This window comes from Rhizoctonia solani, chromosome 16 (assembly GCF_016906535.1).
Source record: "Rhizoctonia solani chromosome 16, complete sequence".
Taxonomy (NCBI): domain Eukaryota; kingdom Fungi; phylum Basidiomycota; class Agaricomycetes; order Cantharellales; family Ceratobasidiaceae; genus Rhizoctonia; species Rhizoctonia solani.
This window is the reverse complement of record NC_057385.1, coordinates 2,579,755-2,598,801: the sequence shown is the minus strand read 5'-3', so window position 1 is coordinate 2,598,801 and position 19,047 is coordinate 2,579,755. Positions and strand designations below refer to the sequence as shown.

The 19,047-nt window shown below is 48.5% G+C and overlaps 3 protein-coding genes across 3 annotated transcripts; 2 read left to right on the top strand and 1 right to left on the bottom strand.

Moving 5' to 3' along the window:
- Window positions 1-1,541: 1,541 nt before the first annotated feature.
- Window positions 1,542-4,371, bottom strand: RhiXN_02103 (mitochondrial carrier protein; the record flags this gene model as incomplete). Its single annotated transcript, XM_043321922.1, has 9 exons — window positions 1,542-1,601; window positions 1,653-2,206; window positions 2,272-2,482; window positions 2,543-2,647; window positions 3,025-3,121; window positions 3,174-3,339; window positions 3,391-3,892; window positions 3,942-4,076; window positions 4,261-4,371. The coding sequence occupies 9 exons, from the start codon at window positions 4,369-4,371 to the stop codon at window positions 1,542-1,544; spliced, it is 1,941 nt and encodes a 646-aa protein (XP_043187745.1).
- A 1,621-nt stretch (window positions 4,372-5,992) lies between these two features.
- On the top strand, window positions 5,993-9,742 carry RhiXN_02102 (rhamnogalacturonate lyase; the record flags this gene model as incomplete). Its single annotated transcript, XM_043321921.1, has 19 exons — window positions 5,993-6,280; window positions 6,341-6,437; window positions 6,479-6,521; window positions 6,575-6,692; window positions 6,744-6,816; window positions 6,871-7,007; window positions 7,061-7,191; window positions 7,251-7,383; window positions 7,434-7,587; window positions 7,757-7,938; window positions 7,995-8,056; window positions 8,120-8,213; window positions 8,271-8,394; window positions 8,447-8,515; window positions 8,681-8,720; window positions 8,841-8,966; window positions 9,030-9,048; window positions 9,108-9,368; window positions 9,434-9,742. The coding sequence occupies 19 exons, from the start codon at window positions 5,993-5,995 to the stop codon at window positions 9,740-9,742; spliced, it is 2,460 nt and encodes an 819-aa protein (XP_043187744.1).
- Window positions 9,743-12,529: 2,787 nt separating this feature from the next.
- On the top strand, window positions 12,530-18,981 carry RhiXN_02101 (uncharacterized protein; the record flags this gene model as incomplete). Its single annotated transcript, XM_043321920.1, has 4 exons — window positions 12,530-12,596; window positions 12,682-12,842; window positions 15,151-15,202; window positions 15,251-18,981. 4 exons carry the CDS (start codon window positions 12,530-12,532, stop codon window positions 18,979-18,981), a joined length of 4,011 nt encoding a protein of 1,336 aa, XP_043187743.1.
- Window positions 18,982-19,047: the final 66 nt, after the last annotated feature.

Below are 19,047 nucleotides of genomic sequence, written 5' to 3'. Positions count from 1 at the left end.
GTTAGGTTAAATAGAATCAATGCGGATTATTTTAGATTTGGTCAAATAAGATGGAAAATTTGTCGAACCATGCTAACATAGACCGAACTCACTCTAGCTGAAGAGCAGCACCTCGCATGTACCATATACCAAAAGAACCCGGTATGTACTATCCACGCGCTGTCAATATTCCAAACAGGTTGAAGAATTGGTACTATCTCCAAGTTCATACAAGCCCGGTACACTACGAAGCTGTATACATCTCAGGCTCTTGCGCCTCTGCTGCATTGATCTCCTATGTTTGTGTGCCATAAGTTGGGTCCAATTCTCATCTACAAAGTCACCTCAGCATTGATATGCACGTGTGAATCAAGGTGTCAAGTGACTCACTTTCACAATGACACTTGAGCCAGCAGCTGGCAGATGTTCCAGTCGGGGTACTCAGGGTACTTCCACTTCTCGTATCAGCAATTAGATATGTCCGCACATATTTCATATGCCGAGCCGCTCCGTTGTGGTGAATGTTAGGGGGTGGGCTCATGCCTGCGACACGCCGTTTAACTATCGGCTTATACAGTCTAATCGTACTATTGATAATAACATCAAATCGATGACTGCATTTTGGAGGTGCTACTTTGGCACACACTCCATAGTAGTCAAAGTCATTGTAGGTTGTTAATTTGTACTGAACCCCGTATGCTTTATTTCTCACACTGATCACAGGTCGAACCATATTGTTTATCGGGTAATAGACACCTTGGGAGTCGGCAAATGAGTATCGCGTGAGAGGGACCACTTGGAAAATCTGTGTTTATAGCTCACAAGCGTAAAATTGTTGAAAATGGCACCGATGCGTAATGTTTCTCTCAAATCACGCTGGAATTTACTTATATACATGGTTTAAATTGACCCGCGATATCCATGGTTCCTGGTAATATTACCACTTGTTCTAGTGACTATCACCCTCGTCAGTGTTACATTATCACTACGAAAGTCCTTTAGCCTTGGATCTTTCGTGTAGATGAATTTGACTTTAAGTAAATTAAGATGTATGCGTTGGGTTTCCAACAACCTTTGCAGTAACGATCGTCAAATGCCGAATATAGAACCCGAAGCGGTTCACCGAACGATATTCATTTATGGTCAATTGAATGGGTGGTGGGCTATCCCTATCCGTACTGGTGCAATTTTTGCCTAAAGATGCTCCGAATGTAAAGCAGTTTATAACCTAGACATCGTATTTTCTATCAGGATTGTGATATATTATTTACAGTCCATTCCTACCAATATTTATGTTTCCGTAAGCGCGCAGTAAACAGAGGCCCAGGAGACACAACTTCGCGAGCTTACACATAAACTTTGCACAGCGGGTGTTTACAAAAGCCGGGTGTACGTTCCCTTAGAGCGTAAGGCAGTGCCTCGCATGCTGTACATATATATCGGACTGGACATTGATTATGAGGGCACTAGTAGCCAGCCAGCATCAATGCAACTTTCCCAACCTAGAGAAGAAGAAAAAACAGACACAAACCTGGAAATATGTAGGGCCAATAATTTTTGAACTACATCTTCCACAGCGTTTGGCGTTCTGGTCTTGCAATAGGCGCGGGGGCCTGGTACTTCTCTTTGCACCAAGTCAGTTGTCTAGTAAGTTCGTGCCAACCCTTACTTACTGGCACGAGTATACCTTCTCCTGTAATCCGAATAAACATATGGTCCGGATGAAGGCTAGCGGACCTTTCGAGGCAATTTTGACATGCATCCCAATCAGGACATTCAGCACATTTGAACCTGGTACCCCTGATCGGGCTAACTCCACAGATATCACAGCGGCATTCGTGCCAGGTATGCGCTACTTCCTGAACATTGCTTGGCAATTGTCCCTCGTCTGTGGCTCGCCATGCATCGCGTGGCCTGTACAACTTAATGTTGGTGTTGATGATAGCATCAAACCTATGCCCGTGCTCAAGCGGACCAAATCCTATGCAGACTCCACAATAGTCAAAGTCGCTGCATGTCGTGCACTTGTATCGTATTCCATATATCGCTTGGTTACACCTATCGCAATATGCCGCGTGAAGCGGATCAGTTATAGGTATCACAGGATTGTCGAGTACGTGAGGCTGAGCCACTCTCGTAATCGGGGATGTGGATGCTGAATAAGAAGGTGGCTCTTCGGCAGGGAGAGTGTTCGAGCGTCGAGGTGGGTTTATGTCAGGCCTTCTAGCTTCATTTAGAGGCACAAGAGTTTGAGAAAATCTCTCCTCGTCAATCATAACCCTCGGCACTCACCGGTATTGTTGACTCCGCTACTACCATTCGCCCTTGTTGCTTGTAGAGCACTCAACCTAAACTCTCTTACCTCGGAGTTCCGAATGAGGCTGTCGAAAAGGCGGGGATGAATAGAAGCCCATCGCCCATCACCTATCTCGTGTTTTAATTCAAGCTTTGGGTTATTAGGAAGATACTCTTCGAAACATTGACGAGAGTACTCTAGGACTTCCTAAGATAAAACACAGGTGAATTATAGAGATAAATGCTTGTGCTCAAGTAACACGCTCACTTTGTAATCGTACGATATCGGAATGGAGGCGTAGTATGGTTCTCCAATAGCTCCCTCCTGGTAGACAACGGTCAACGTGGACGAAAGCGCGTTGTTCGTTATCGGCTGTGACAGATGTGACCATCAGAATCAAAACTTGAAAAATACAAATACACTCGCAGAGAGATTGTTTGAAGTGCTCATCAGCGATTGATAGTTTAATGGAGGTACGCAGTCTTGGCGACCTGCACACCTGGACCGAGAAACATGGCGCTTACCACAACCCTTGCACAGCTTCCAGTACACTCATCAGCAAGGTGCATATGCATAATAAGTAACAAATGGGATATAGTCAAAATGCATGTTTTTGGCAGGTATGTGGTAATAGAACAGATAATCATAACCCATTACGACATACACTAAAAGGTCTAATTCAAAGCTAAAAGTAATCGCTACGCCTACGAACGACAAACCGTATGAAGTGCCATCTATGAAGTCTGGACCTTGGCAATCTCGACACCACCTGTCGCACCAAGGACACGCTTGATGTCACTATATATAGCGAATTGGCCAGCGGTGAGGGTACCAATCATGACAAGACTACAAGATATGTAAGTCAACGCGCAAAAGCAGGCCTGGTGAAGGCTCTTACCGAGCACCCATGCCAGTGAACAGGCCACCAGGGCCGAGGTCACGAGCCATCTTGATGAGACGGCTAGAGATAGACTCGCCAGGAAGACCCTTGGTCTTGTTGATCTTCGACAATAGGGTGTCCGCTGGCTGGGAGATGACAGCAGCAGCGAAACCAGCCATCAAACCTAATGCCGAGAGTCAATAGTCTTGAATGACAGGATGCCTACTTGACTTACCAGAACCAAGATTGAGGGCCGACAGAGTGCCGGTGGACAACTCCGACTTGGGCTTGCCAGTTGCCTGAACTGCCTTCTCGAAGACAACTTCGTAGACGGCGAACTTGGCCATGGTATATGGAACCTGCTTGAACAGGATCGGACCGAAGCCAGAGTAGAACCCCCTAAGGCCTTCCTCCTTGGCAATGCGGGCAAAACCTCCAAGGAGACCATTTGCGAAAGTGGGTTGGGAGACGAGGCGGATACGGGTGGCCTCGAGAGGGCAGAGGGCGATGTCGGCAAAGAACTCAGCGATACCAGACGAAGCGAGGTAAATTGCTTGACGGTTTTCACGAGCAGCATCGATACCAATAGCATCGATGAAGGTCTTTTTCCAGAACTCGTAACCTCCGAACTTGAAAGCACCTTGGAGAGCATATCCAAGCACAGTGGGCCCAAGACCAGTAAGGAGTGCACCAGCGCCCTCGTTCGCAATCACTTGGCGGAAACCAGTGACCATACCCTAGAGGCTAATAAATCGAACTGTAATTAAATCTAGTGAATCGACTCACCTTGTTGTAGACCTCAGGTTCGAGTTGAATGCGCGTCTTGACAACGTCAACGGGGGTCAACGCACCGTGGGTGACTGCACAGCATACAGCACCCGCGAACGCGAAGCGGGCATAGAGATCAGCTCCTGTCGGGGGCTAAAATTTCAAGTCAGCAAAAGTTGAACAAGCGTGGGTATTGGGCTAGCGCATTTAGTTAAGTCACGACGCGCCCGCATTGGGAGCTCGGAGCTGCACCAAGCACTCCGTACATGGCACGGCTCTTAGGCAAGGGTGCAGGATCTAGTAGATCACGGCCCAATACAAATACATATTAACTCACCTTGGAGCTATTCACTGTTGCCTTTACTGCGCTCTTGGCAGAATCGACCTTGTCAGAGACAGAGGCGATGGGGAATGCAGAGGCGAGGATTGGCGAGCGGTAGAATGCCATAGCAAATAGAGCGATGGTGGTATCGATGAGAGGACTAGCTGCCGCCCAAACGTGTGAAGTATTTTTTATAACTTAACCCCCGAGACTCTCCGAGCCCCGGTCCGTTAAGCGCGCTCACGTGACTCTCGTCATTTGCCTCCAGAACCGGAGCTTCCTCAATCGTGACAGTCGAATGGGCGCGGGTGATGGCGGGCAATGACGGCAAGCAGTATTTAATATAAACATTCATCGGGTTTCCGTTAGAAAGTTTAATAACGTAATTTGAACTGTAGGAATTAAGTAATCAAGAACAATGAAAGCATATAAATTACTTTTCAGCCACAGTAAGAGCTCGGGGCTACCTATTCCATTGCACAATAATATCAAACAGACACACCGATTCAAACCACCAGAGTCACTCGATCAACCTATTTCCTGTGGTGCATCTTACTTAATGATATTTTCAACTAGTTTTCTAGGATTTAGCACGTCCAATAGGAACCAAAAATGTTACGCCTAATTCCTTCCACTCCTTCCACTCAGCGTATGATATTTCGCCCTACTGGTTGCCAAAATTAAGCTAGCACATATAGCTTCTGGTAGTTAGCGCCCAGAGAAGTTTCATGGCGCTGAGGCTCGGGTTCCGAGTGGCTATTCCCTCCAAGCCTGGGTGACTTGCGCCGCGAACAATAAGATAGCATTACATAGAGGTAATATGGGCCATGTCACACAAGAGGTAAACATGTAGGTAAACGTCATCTTCCTGTTCGATTTGCTAGGTCAGATCCCTAGCTGTGTCCTTTGGAGAGTCAATCACGTACTGTAAATTACTTGAATCTCGAAATACTGTAGTACACTGATTTCCGGAACTTTATTATATACTGAGTCTAGATCCATGTACATGCATTCTCTCCGCGCATCCATCAGATACTCCATATGCTGGTGAAGTTTGGGAGTTTATATCATCTGTATATTGAAAAGCCCCTCTGATAGCCCATATTCAGTTAATATTGAATCACGTTAGCGATAAGCTTACATATAAGCTTGAAGTTAATGGTCTTAGTTCAGTTCCGAACCCTAATTGTTCTAAAAGTGTAACGATTGGTTCGTGTAGCTCGCGCATTCAACTACTGTAAATTACTCACTGATCAACTTGGGTGTTGGACCCTACACGTTACCTACGCGGTGTACGTTACATTCTGATAATCTGAAGCCACCGGCGCGATAGACCACGACAAATGGGCATAAACTTGATTTGGGCAGAAGTGGACCAATCGGCTCTCAAACCCTGTTTCTTTTTATCAGAGTTTCTTTTTCGGCGAAAAATTCGGCAGGTTTGTATCAATTCTGACCGGAACAAATGCACCTAGTACGGCATGTTGGTATGTCTGGCTAAACTCCGGAATGGACTTGGGCTTGGCGTAAAACCCGTGGTATATACCTGAATGCCATCTCTACAATACATTCCTAATCCGATGATACATTCCGCCTGGTATCTAGTCATACATCCAACTTGCATCTAGTTCGTCCACTTCCGTTCTTGTTTGGCCAGGAATGAGCAGTCTACCGACCGCTTGAGCGGCCCGAATGAACCCTATAAATCGGGGCTAGGTTGACTCAAAAATTTGACGGCTTATCACCAATGCTTAGATTTGGACTCCTTGTCTTCCTGGCATCGTACCTCGGTATCGCCAGCGCAGCCTTTGGAGTAACTTCCTCAGGTGGAAGATATATCGTCGATGCAGGCTCCCCTAACCCACTTGTTATCAAGGTAGATATGCAATATCCTTCCAGCGACCACCTCTCTAACATCAATATCTATGAGGTTAACCAAGCGAATTGTGATATAACTTCGTTGGTGTATCGTGGTAACGAATACCAATACCAGTCTACGTTCAGTCATATTGGCTCTGGGCTTGGGAGCGCGACAGTAAGCGCTACAGTCGTAAATAGTTCGTCTATGCTTGCCTTCAATACGGTTACATTCTAGCCATGGTTCTCTAATATTTCACATCCAACAGGCCAATACGTCAAGATCACATGTGTTACATCTACCCTCACGCATTATTATGTTGTGAAGTCGGGCGGTATGTACCTTTCGGCTTCAACGCTATTGTTTTATCTAAAGTTGCTCCTAGACTCGACCGTATACATGGCAACATATATCACAGGTATTCAACCAGTTGTTTCTGATTGAATCATTATTAATAACAATCAATAATAGCCAACCTTCTGTTGGAGAGCTTCGTTATATTGCAAGGCTAAATCGTAGTTTCCTGCCAAACGGTGATCCAGAAAGCTATACTGATCTAGGCTCCGAAACTGTTGAAGGATCGGATGTGGTGAGTTGGTAATCCCTGAAATAAGATTCAATCTCTTACCCCATCGTACAGTTCAGGCAGAGCAACGGACAAACTGTCAGCAAATTTTATTCTTCTGAAAGATTTATTGACGACAAAGTTCATTGTAAGTCATCCTACCATTTTCTCCACTGGTACTAAAGATTGGTTTTTTTTTCAGATGTTTCTGGAAACGATGTAATCATTTCGATGGTTATTCCTGACCCTACGTCGTACGAAGGATCAGCAGGGGGTCCATTCTTCCGTGATATCAATCGCGACCGCGGCAGCTCGTACCATGCACTCTATTGGTACATGGTTAGTGGGGTTTCTTAATCCTGGCTATTCTATATTTGCTTATAGAACAATAGAACTCAGGTCATGCACAGACGGAAACCAAGAGAATCGGTTTGATGGGGCCATATGCTATGGTCTTTTCGCGCTCTGGAGTCCCTTCCGGTAACCTCGATGTTTCCTTCTTCTCTCAATTGGGTATCTCTGGGTGAGCTTTGCTACATCACCAATAGTACGTACAATGCCCTGATACATGGGTGTACCTAGCTATGTTGGAACGGGTGGGCGTGGAACGGTTACTGGTACAGCTAGTGGCGTTTCAACTTCATACCAGCGGGTAGTACATTGGTTCAACGATGTGGCGCAATATTGGACATATGTTAGTTCCTCTGGTAGTTTTGTGAGTGCATACTTTTATTCAACCTGAAGGTGTATTAACCAGTGCCCTAGACTAGTCCCCCGATGAAAGCTGGCACATATACCATGGTGCTTTACCGTGACGAATTCGAAATCGCACGTAAATCCGTATCCGTTGGGGCAGGTTCAACCGTGTCCTCTAGCATTGCATCAAATGAAGCGACCGCTGCGCCCGCATGGCGTATTGGTGAGTTTAATGGCCGCCCCACCGGTTTCCGAAACGCGGATCTGCAAGAGCACATGCATCCGAGCGACGTCAGAATGAACAGCTGGGGTCCTGTAACATATACTATTGGAAGCAGCTCATTGTGTAAAGACATCCAACTGTTTACTGAACTAAGGCTGACGAGTAGTAGATAACTTCCCCATGGCTCAAATCAAGGATGTCAATAACCCGACAACGATCAAATTTACACTCAACTCAGGACAGACCGGGGCCGCTACGCTGAAAATTGGTACAACTCTTGCATTTGCAGGTGGAAGGCCCCAAGTGACCGTTAATGGATGGGCTGGCCCGATACCCCCTACACCAACGGACGTAAGTCAATATATTCATAAAGGGAAACATGATTCTTATTGGCCCGAAACTCACAGCTTAACTCACGTGGGTTTACAAGAGGAACTTATCGAGGGATAAATGTTGTCTATACTGTCAAGTTAGTACTTACCCTTAAGTTTGCATCTGTATTTCACTTGCTCAAATGGCTTTAAATTCGTAGTATTCCATCTGGAACTTTGGTATCTGGTACCAACACGATTCAAGTGAACGTCATATCCGGGAGTAGCGGCTCACAATTCCTCAGTCCCAATTTCGTGCGTCTATTTATGGGCAATTTACTCATTGCTGCAAGAAAACTAATTTAGTCTCAGATCTACGATGCGATCGAACTTATAACGACCGGGTCATCAAGCTCACCTACGACGACCACAACGACTGTCGCTCAACCCACAGCAACTTCGGGTACTGGTACTGTACCACTTTATGGGCAATGTGGTAAGTTTGAATAAATTAACCTCATATTTGATAATAATTCTGTTCTCGCCAGGTGGAAACGGATACACCGGACCCACTGTCTGTGCTCAAGGCACATGCACATATAGTAACGAATGGGTCAGTTTGTTTATTTTTAAAATGTTTCAGGATAACTAAAGACGTTGTAAAAGTATTCCCAATGCCTTTAAGCTGTGTAGCCATGAATCATGATGATTGATATTAATATCTGTTTCGGGAAATTGCACCGTGGACTTGATTGTATGACCTGCTATGACGTCAATTATAGATACATTGATCTTGGGGCCAGTCACAGCCATTCTGCCTTGGTAAGTTAGTATATAAGGTACAACAAGAAGAGCTTGGCTTCGTCAACCACCACCACAAGCCAGCACCACTGCACTTACCGTACTACGAATCACGCATACATACTCATATATACACTCCAGCCTTATGAATTCATCGGCAAACGCGGATTTACCCCCACCTTATGATTTCACGGACGATGACCGACATTCGATGGAAGATGAATCTCGGCCATTGCCGAAGGGTTGGGTAAGGGATTATGACCATGCGTGCGTGTTTCCACAGTCCCTAATACACCACGAACCCTACTCATGTGTGATCCGTCGCAATAGAAATAAGCATCACTTCTACGTTCGTGTTCCCCAATGAATCAGCACTCTGATCTATTCAGTAATTTCTTGATATGACAGGTGGATACCAAGACCAACCCACCTCGCTCGATATGGGTCCATCCGTTCGAGGACGAACAATTCCAGCGCGAGCACCCCGAGCTGTTCAAACAATCGAGACCCCCGCCGTCTAGGCGCGGGGAGAATGCAGTTGCTGGGCCTTCGAATACAGAAGGAGGAACCCCTGAGAAGAAGGGGTTTATTCAGAAAATGAAGGACAAGGCTGCGGAGCATGCTGCGAAGAAAGAAGAAGAGAGGAAGCAGCGCGAGCAACTACAGCGGGTATAGCAAGCGCTACCTTGAATACAGAACGAAAACTAACATATTTCGTTTCACCTTGTTCGCAGGAAGCTGTCCAACGCTATGTCATGCGCCGACAGCAATTGCTACAACAGGGGCAGCAACAGCAACAGCAACATACGTACGGACAGGGGTCGCTCTACGGTCCACCTAATACCTACGGATACGGTCGGTATCCACCTCCAGGAGTTGCATATGGGGGCCGCAGGCGAGGCGGTAATATGGCCCTACCACTTATGGGTGGTCTTGCCGGGGGTATGCTACTTGGAAGCATGCTTGACGGAGACGGTTATTATGGAGACGGCTTTGGCGATGGCGATTTTGGAGGAGACATGGGAGGAGGATTCGATTTCTAACAAACCAATAGGGTGCTAGGGCAAGACCGACTCGGGGCATGAGGGATACCCCACGCATATACATAGTCATTGATTGCTCGTATGAGATACTGTTTATACCCATGGTACTTACCAGTGGTTCTTAGAGAAATGGGGAAATTAATTAGAAGCCTTCTCATACTTGAACAATTCAAACAAAGAGAGAGACAGATCGCCGGTAGTAGTCAGCCGTGGAATAAGAAGACCAAGAATGTTAGAATTTGAAGCAACCTACCACTGATGTTGAGAATATTACGAAATCGCAAATTTGAGCACTCGCCAATCGTCTAATACATTATGCCTGATAATTTGAGTAGGGTGGCACGCAGGAGCTTGGCTTGAGCATTAACATTCTCCAATGAGCACAAGCAACAGATGCAGGAATGCCCGCAGCTCATATCTGATGGGACACCAGTTCAACAACTTCAAGGGATTCGAGCTCGCTTCTCGGACGAAAATCCCCCTATAGCTAGCACGGAATTTCGTGTGCCAGCATTACAGGATGTCATTGGGGTATGATTTACCTTATTTATACCACCCTCCTGGGAAATCGACCGCCAATCGAGACTAGCTCTAACTTGGTCTGGTCGAGAAGAATTATTGCATCCTTGCGTTTTACATGAGGCCGATGATAATAAATCAAGGGATTTTCAGAAGCCCGATCCCAGTCATACTTGTATTTGTATCACTAGATATGCCCCAACAACTGTGCTGGATTACAATTTATACATAAGAGTCATGTTCATAATTGCACTTCAAAGGTAAGCTTTACATATGAGAAGTGGTCATATCACCTCACACGTCTGCCTATTCCCAATCGGAGAGCCTGAATCATACTCGTGGATCCTGATCAATAACTTGTTTGAGAGGCTACAAATCAATGAAATCAAAGTCTAATAGGCAATCCGTGATCCAACTTGTCACGTTTCACTTGGTACTGCTCAGTCTCATGTCACACCTCAGCCACCTAAACACATGGTGACACCGAATATATGCGCGGAACATGTTCGCAGACATTGACAAGCGTCGAATCCCAGCACAATCTAAGTGTAATTAAGGAACAGAATGTTTGCCAAGACAGGCATGACCCTGGAGTTTAAACTCCACACAGATTTAGGAATCCTACATATTGTATATTGGAAGGGGCCTCGCTCAAACAGAGTTCCCGTTGTCCTGTTATAGAGATCATAAGGCGATTGGTGGCCACTGGGAGTTCGTGGCGTGCGTGAGAATTATAAGGGCAATGACTATTCTATTAACAGTGACGATGACGATTCACGCTCAATTGTACACTTCAAAATGGCACCCAGCCAGTGATGGTCGATAAGGATTTGTAGAGTCTTTATCCTCCAGTAATCACTGAATTTAACGAGTAGGGAAGCCACTCATGGTGTGGATTAGTAAAAAAAAACACCCAAAATTAACAACGAACCCGTCACGAGGACTTGAATACAAAAAATCTATGACGGTCGTTCGAATTTGCTTCAACCGGGCGGGACAATTCCTCCAAAATTTACACAGGGTTTGGCCTGTGGAGAATCTACAGTTACGCAGATCGTGAAGTTTCGGAAGATATCCAATTGTTTTATGGAGAACTATGTTATTTTGACGGATGGGCTTGATGGTTGTTGGAAAGTTTTGGCAGGATTCTGATGGTTCTTGATAAGGACTCGAACTCAAGTACCAAGGACCGTAAATAAACGAAAACAAGAGTAAAACTAAGTCGGTGGAATATATATGCTGGTGGGAAAGATCTGTTTATCAAGATTGTGAGCCATCGCTACAGGGCATCCACTATACATTTTCAAAGTCGCACCTTTGGGGGCTGAAGTTGGCTCACGAAGAACAAACAGGGCTACGAGAGGGTTGAACGATATTGGCATGCAATAGTATAGAACTATGATGAGAGTAGCTTCGCGTTCTGATTACTTGGGAGCCCGGGTACAAAAAACCTAGGCGAGTATCGAAAGCTTATTTGAATGATCATATGACTTCAGCAATGTTGTTGACGAAATGCTATACACACAATGTGGATTTTTGACTAATCTAGGAGATGGTTTCTGTAATTTCATTGATAATCCTACAGCTCGAGACTGAGTACCAATTTCACCAATTGCCTGGATTGGCTCATGATGAAACAGCCGAAACATTGACAGCACTATCGCCGGCGGATCCGATCATCAACAGGCGATCTAACAATGAGAGGATAAATGACAGACACGAATCAACGTACTCGGCAAGGCTATATGCGCGTCAGTAGCCTCATCAATCGACGATAGGTTGGACGCCGGTCCAAGAAAGGAACGTGTTATGAGCTCAGGTACAATGGTTTGCACCGCTCCCACCCGCCGGTCGCTGACCATCAAATACGGCTCAGGACCACGCAACACGTGCAGGCACCCAACTCGGAATCGGGCAATAAACCGACTGAATTATCTGCGACTAAACTGTCAAACTCGTCTAATCCAGCAAACTTTATCAGAAAAACTCGATAGACCCATTGCCGACGGCGGCGAACTTATGGCCAGGTGACATGCCGAATTCGAGTCCAACGCTCCAATTCATCCCTTGGGTGGTTGGGGTACTAGAACATTTCTAGCGAAGGACGAGACCGGGTCACTCGTGGTGATTGGCACTTAGGCTCGAGCTGCGTTAAAATGTCAAAGGCGGGAGCCTAAATGATACTTTCGGTCAAGTACACGTGGACGTCTAGTGTAATCTGCCTCGTTTTACGCTCAGCAAGATCCATGCTTTGTGCAGACTAGCGCCATGTCGGGAATCAAAGTCGACGTAACTGCCGATGAAGGCACAGATGGTGATATTACAGCGCCTCGAGGTAAGATCGTGATGTTCATTGCTCGCTGAGGTGATATACCATTGATATTCACCAGTTATATGACACTTCGATCCATAGGAATTAGGTAACTATTTACCCTTTTCTTCTCCGCCGCTCGTTGTGAATACAACACAACATGCGGCGACTTTGTTCGAGACCGACGATCTTTTTGAGAGCGCGCGGGTTCACGCCACTCCGTTAGACTGCTGGGGGTTACCTTCCCACTGGATCTCCCGCCACTCTGAAGTCTGTGACAACAGCATGTCACATTACTTGGGCTTGTGTGCTTTGCCTAAATCACGTGAAGGGCGCAAGCAAAATCAAGCACACCCCGCCCCGGGGTGAGGACTCAAGGCGCGAAGCCATTCGTTCCCTGCTATTTTAAACTTTGGGGGAGCAGGGACGTTCAAGAGTAATGACCGCATAAAGGTGATGCCGTCGAAAGCAGCGCCGTCCAAGAGTAGTGAGGGTTATCGTAATCGGAGACCGCATACGGGAGAGGGTTCCCAGTTGTTCCCCCAGAGGTTCAGAAGGACTTCGGTTCATAGAGATCGGTCCAATTGATACCGAGCCGACCTATATGTAACTATTGCAATGTTTCCGGCTCGGCGGAAGTCTTGCGCTTAAGCAAGTCGGAAAATTGAATTGGAGAGGAGGTTGGGTAGCTGCTCGTCCACGGCGCAAATTGAAGACAGCGATTTGAGGACTTTACGAGCTAAAATCAGCCTGCTGATAGACCCGTTGATGTTATACGTCGATCGTGATAATAGCCGATAGAATGAGAATAGTCTGCCTCGAGGCTCGGATGGAGCTCACTTTAATCAAAAGCTGTGTGAACTCGGACGGGAAAGAAACTTTGTTGGGGTTGGTACGGCGCGGAACGAATGCACAACGTCCTCTCCAGATTCGTGTTATCTTGCCTTCTATTCAACATTGATGGATGGCACACTCTCTCCCCACTATTCGAGGCTCTCATCTCTCCTGTGCGGGGCCCAGTACTGGAAGCTGAAATTGCAAGGGATATCAAATAGATCCACCGTGAGAACCGATTAGTCATTCCGAGCGCCCGGTGACAGACGTCACGACATGCGTGAGACGAGCCACCACTGGAGCTTGGCACAGTCTGGCACATTAAGTCTCGCAATAGCCTGTTATTCTATCTACTCTCGTTTAAACACATCTTACTTCTGGACTGAATTAAAATCCGATACACCAGCTAGTATATGATCGCCGTTTGAATGGTTCTGTCGATTATCACTAGATCTCGGTTCATGCGCATTCTTAGGGTGTAGGGGGTGGTATTAAAAGCCTAAAGAGTTAACAAACGTCAACCACTAGCTGAAACTTTCTGATATGGCGCACACTGGATTGGAGTTAATGGACTTGCTCGATTCCCTCGATCCAGCGCTTTACCGTATAACGTATCGATGCGAGTAGAACCTTGCAGAACCAGGTATTGCACAGATCCGACTGGGCATCTTTTGTTGAGTATGGCTATTGGTAGAGAACTGAATGAATGCTAGGAAGACTGTCCTAGGGCTGGGTCGACTGCGACGCGATGATGTGAGCGCCTTTTGGTGAGAACAATTACTCCCAAATTAATAATTGAACTCTAATATCACTGGGGGGAGCCTGACCGACGGACACGGAGGAAAGAATTTGACAAACGTCTGATGTTCCTGAGTGCATGTGCAGGGGGGGTTCTGGAATCAGGATGGAGCTCATATTAGGAGAATGGAGAGAATGCTGGGAAGATATCGGGCCTGCACATGTGAGGTATGTATTCGCGTCGGCAAATTGGCCATATATTGGTATACTTGACCCATGGTCGGGGAGACTGCATCAGAACGCGTCGATATTACGGGTGAACAGTATCGACGAAGTTTGTTGGGATGATGTTTTATCTTGTGCATTTGTCTCGGAGACAATTCCTGTCGTGTGCCTTTTGGGAATATCCCAAATTAATTACCATTTGCACCGCTTGTCGTTACATACACTCGCTGGTGGACGTTCGGCAGCGGCATGGATGATCGCTGGTAATGTTGGACCTCCGGCTTAACGCCGAACCAATTTCCGGCCCCAATTTAACAGCTGATGTCCAAATTTATTTCATGCTCGCTTGCGCAGACCGCATAGCCTAACTACTGCATTCCGTTCATGCTATTCATTTGCTTTCTTGCGACAGTTCTGCTGCGTTTTGCCGTCTGGTTTCAGCTTGATGGCTCCACGTTTGCAATTGCACGTGATGACTTATACGCAGCTCGCAATGCTGGTCAAAAGAGCTGCTGGATCTGCTGGTCTGCTAGTCAGCTGCACATGCTGAGCGGGGGGTCGGTGGTTACTGCGTCGGGATTATCGTGACGATGTGACAGGGTGTGGACTTCCCTGCCTGATGAGCGGGGGCGGGTTCAGGACGTAAATTTAAGGGGCGGTCGAGAGTTAACAGTGGACGGAAATGGTATAGCTCAAGGCGACCCGGTAGTGCGGATTTCAGGGGCCTGGCCTGATGAGACCCAGCAAAATCCGAACGATAAATATTAACGGCGAACATCAGCGCAGCCTCTCACCGTCCCCTCTCGCGTGTGCCGAAGTCGTCATGTCCAACCGTGAGTGAATATGAATACGTACATGGACTTGTGCTGACGTCTCTTTAGCTCTCTTCGACAACGCTCCTGAGTATGACTCGGATCTGGACACACTTGCGGATTTTGTGATCGAGCCGACGACTGCACACATTCCCCCTCCTCCCTCACCTCTCCCCAACACTTGCCTATGCGGTCGGACTACTCGTGGCGATGACGCCGACACTGACGAGCCGCTCTATTGCTCCGAAGCGTGTGCGCGGCTCGATGCCTTTCATGCGCTTACTGCCCGCTCCCGTTCCAACTCTCTTGCGCCTACGCCTATTACAACTGCCCCCGCCACCCCGCTCTTCCCCCAAGTACCGCTCCGAGAGTCCCTCGCTGGATTATTCATCCGACCAGATGCTGTTGCAACACCTCCCACCGTCTCTACTCCTCTGTCCGCGGTTTCATCCTTCATGTCTGTCGATAGCATACCCCTCCCGATCGAGATGAGCAGTCATTATCGTCGCGTCACTGCCAAACGGGAGCGCATGGAGCGAGCTAGCGAAGAGCGAGATCAGTCCAGGTCTCATTCTCGCACTCACTCCAAGGCGCGTCCACTACTAGAGTTCGAGGAAGATTGTCACGTGGAGACGCATATAGAGCGCCAGGTTGGGTCCGATGGGGAAGAGCACGTCCCGACTCCTGCGGCGGTCCACGTACATATCGCGGTGAATGTCCAAGTGGAGCACCATGCGCCCGACAACCGACTTGACGCCGACCAGCTCTCACGAGCCTTGTCAGCTACTATGCTTGGTCCTGCTTCTGGCATAGCTTGGCACAACCCATTTGCAGATCATCCTGTTTCATCCTCAGCCAAGGATTTATCCATCGCGCCTACCGATACGTCTAATTTCTACGAGCCTCCTTCCAGTGATTTAATTTCGATTGCCGAAACCGAGGACTTCAGCCCCTTTGTCACTTATGCTCCCATCTCTGTGACCCCTTCTGGTATGCCTTCACGCAAATCTAGCGTCTGCTTTGCTGGAGTTGGTCCAGCTGGGCGCACTCTCTCCACTAGGTCTCGTGCTCAGTCTAACGCTCGGGTATGCGAAGGTGCTGGTAATCATTTGTCGGAGAAGCCTCTTCCATCAACCCCCGAGGACTCCCCTGCACTGTTCTCCACTGTGGGATCATCCAAGGCAGTTCCCGAAACGCCAATTGAGCATCGTGCAGAATCGTCGGGGTCTACGGCAATCGCCACAGAATCCGCAGCCCTAGCGCCCGCCCTACATTCTCCCGGTTTGAGCTTGGATCTTCCGTCTCCCATGCCTTCCTTTGACCTCACCTCCGAGTCGGGAACCCCAACCTCGTCCATCCCCCCTGCATCTCCTTCCATGCCTAGCCACACCCAACAGGCCGATTCAGACTCTCAGATCACCCCACCGCGCTCGGCAACATCACCCGCATCCCATCCATCTTTTGGTAATACTCCTGGGCGTTTCCCGGTTACTGCATCCCGGCCTACTACGTCACCCCAAAGACGTATTCCGCGTCGGCTGCAGACTCTCGACTGCTTACCAAGAGCGAAGATCTTCTCTATGGTAGTTGATCCTGACTTGGATGTACTCGCCGGAGAGGTTGAACCGCCAGCGTCGGCAGCCGCATCACTTAAGCGCGTGGATACTGCACCTGAGCTTAACACTGCGCGAGACGCGGCAATCCAATATCCATTCGCGGATGCGGCAATTTCATCTGAACCCCTGCACAAGAACCGTCAGCTGTGCACCCGTGCCCGAGCCACCTCCACTCCCCGACGTCCAAATCTTCCGCTTCGTCAGCGAACTTCGTCAACTCCCTCTCCTCCCAACGCAATCCCACTTGGACAGAAGGTTCCGCGTCGCGCACGGATGCATCCACCACCTCCCACCCCTCCGGTTTCTCCTTCTCAGGTCAGCTCGCCGCGTCCGGCTGTTGGGCAAGACCCTGGCACCTGGCAAAGTTTTGGCGCGGTGTTTGACGCTTTGGGGTGGAATACAGGATCGGCTACCTCGAACAGGCTGTCTCGCCAATTAAGTATGGATGAACTTGGAATGGGGCTGCATCGCCGTCAAGAGTCTGCAGAGAGTAGTGGAAGCAGTGCGACCGATGTATCGTGGTCCAGTAGCTCCGGTAAGTTTTTGCTCTTTATCTTTTGGCCTGTGGCAACAAATCTCACAGACCACGATGTTGCTTTGACTACAGCCCCACTCTCGAGCTCGAGTGTATACTCTTGGCCGGCAAACCCAGACGAGGCTGAATCGTATTCTCACGTGTCTGGGATTCTTCGGGCACGGTCACCAGCAACGAGCAGCGTGCGTACTATTGTTCCACCGCCTCGCAAATCGAGCCTTGCCGGCGACGGGAGCGATACGGAACATATAGGACTACAGCTATGCCATGCTCGCCGAAGTCGCCGCCAGTCGAGCCTTGCAGCTCTAGACAGCGTTCTCGCCATGGAAGACGGCTTTTGGGAGCAAACCGTTATGGTTCGCGACGCCGATGACTCCCTTGACAACGATGGGATGGCGCCTGGCGTGCAGTTCAGAGGCGACGCTGGTGGATTCGCGTTTCCGGCTACAAAGGACAAGCCGGCTTTCGAACCGGTCCTACGGATCGCAGGGATCTCCCGGCCACCATCTACAGCCAACTTGATGAACCCAGGCTCGGATACCTCGGGCTCCAAGGTTGGCACTGCGCCTGCCCGACTGGAACACCTTGCGCCTCCCACGATTGACTATCATGCACATCGTGCATCCGCGTCGCAGTTCCCGGTTTCGCCTTCGATCGCTAGTGTTCGCCCTAGTCCTGAGATTGATACTGCACCTTCCCCAATGCCCCCTCAAATGTCTTCGACAAGTTTATTTGACGTACCCATGACGGCCTCGCCTATTATGGGCACACCTTCTCTTTCTCGAGGATCTCCCGCTTTGCCTAATGGATCGCCTATTTCGGCACAATTCGCTTTACGTACGCCAGGCAGCCCGTACTTGGCAGTTCCCCTTGGGCCTTCAAGGCGCACTTCACGCTCGACAGACGCGTCCAGCGTTTTGTTACGGACGGCTAGTGCTGCGCGATTGGCTGCTGCGCTCAACGCGGCTGATGATGATGAAGACGCCTCCCCTCGTCGTGTTTTTGAAGATCTCCCATACGCGCGATACAGTCCTGGTACTGGTCATCGGTTACGTTTGCGTCGGTCCGGGTCCTTGGGGCGCTCAAGCTCCTTGAGCGGATCTGGCTCTAGCATGGGCCTTGGCCTTGCGCTAGGCGGCGTCGCTGAATATGACTCGCGTCGCTCGTCATCCGAGCCTTGGAATGGGATTGTCCCTGGGTCCGTGATTATGCCTTCAGAGGCCCTTTCAATGTCACGCTCAGGATCACGGATGAACCTAAGGGATCCACCGGTACTAGCTGTCCCGGAGGAAGAGGAAGAACCTGAGGAAGACTACGGTCAAGTGGTACCCGCCTCCAAATTCTCAAATATTGCCGTTTCTCCCGGGGAACTCTCCATGGAAGAGGCTGGCGACGAAGCATCTCCACTAATTGACGCATTCCCCCATCCTATGGGCGGCTATTTCCCTGGTTCACGATTTGCATCTCGCGCCGGTACACCCGTCAAGGGCCTCCATGGTTCCTCGTCGGGTCTATCTTCACAAGTTACTGTGGGCAATGCGAGACAAGAAAACATGGAAGAACAAGAACCTTCCGACGACGAGGACGAAGAGATTGTCACGACCGTGCAGCGCATGCGTCACAGTATGCAATTACTCTCCACTGTTTAATCCTCGCCTTCAAAACCAAGTGCGCACATGCACTAAATGCATTCTTGACGTTTATTCCTATTTTTT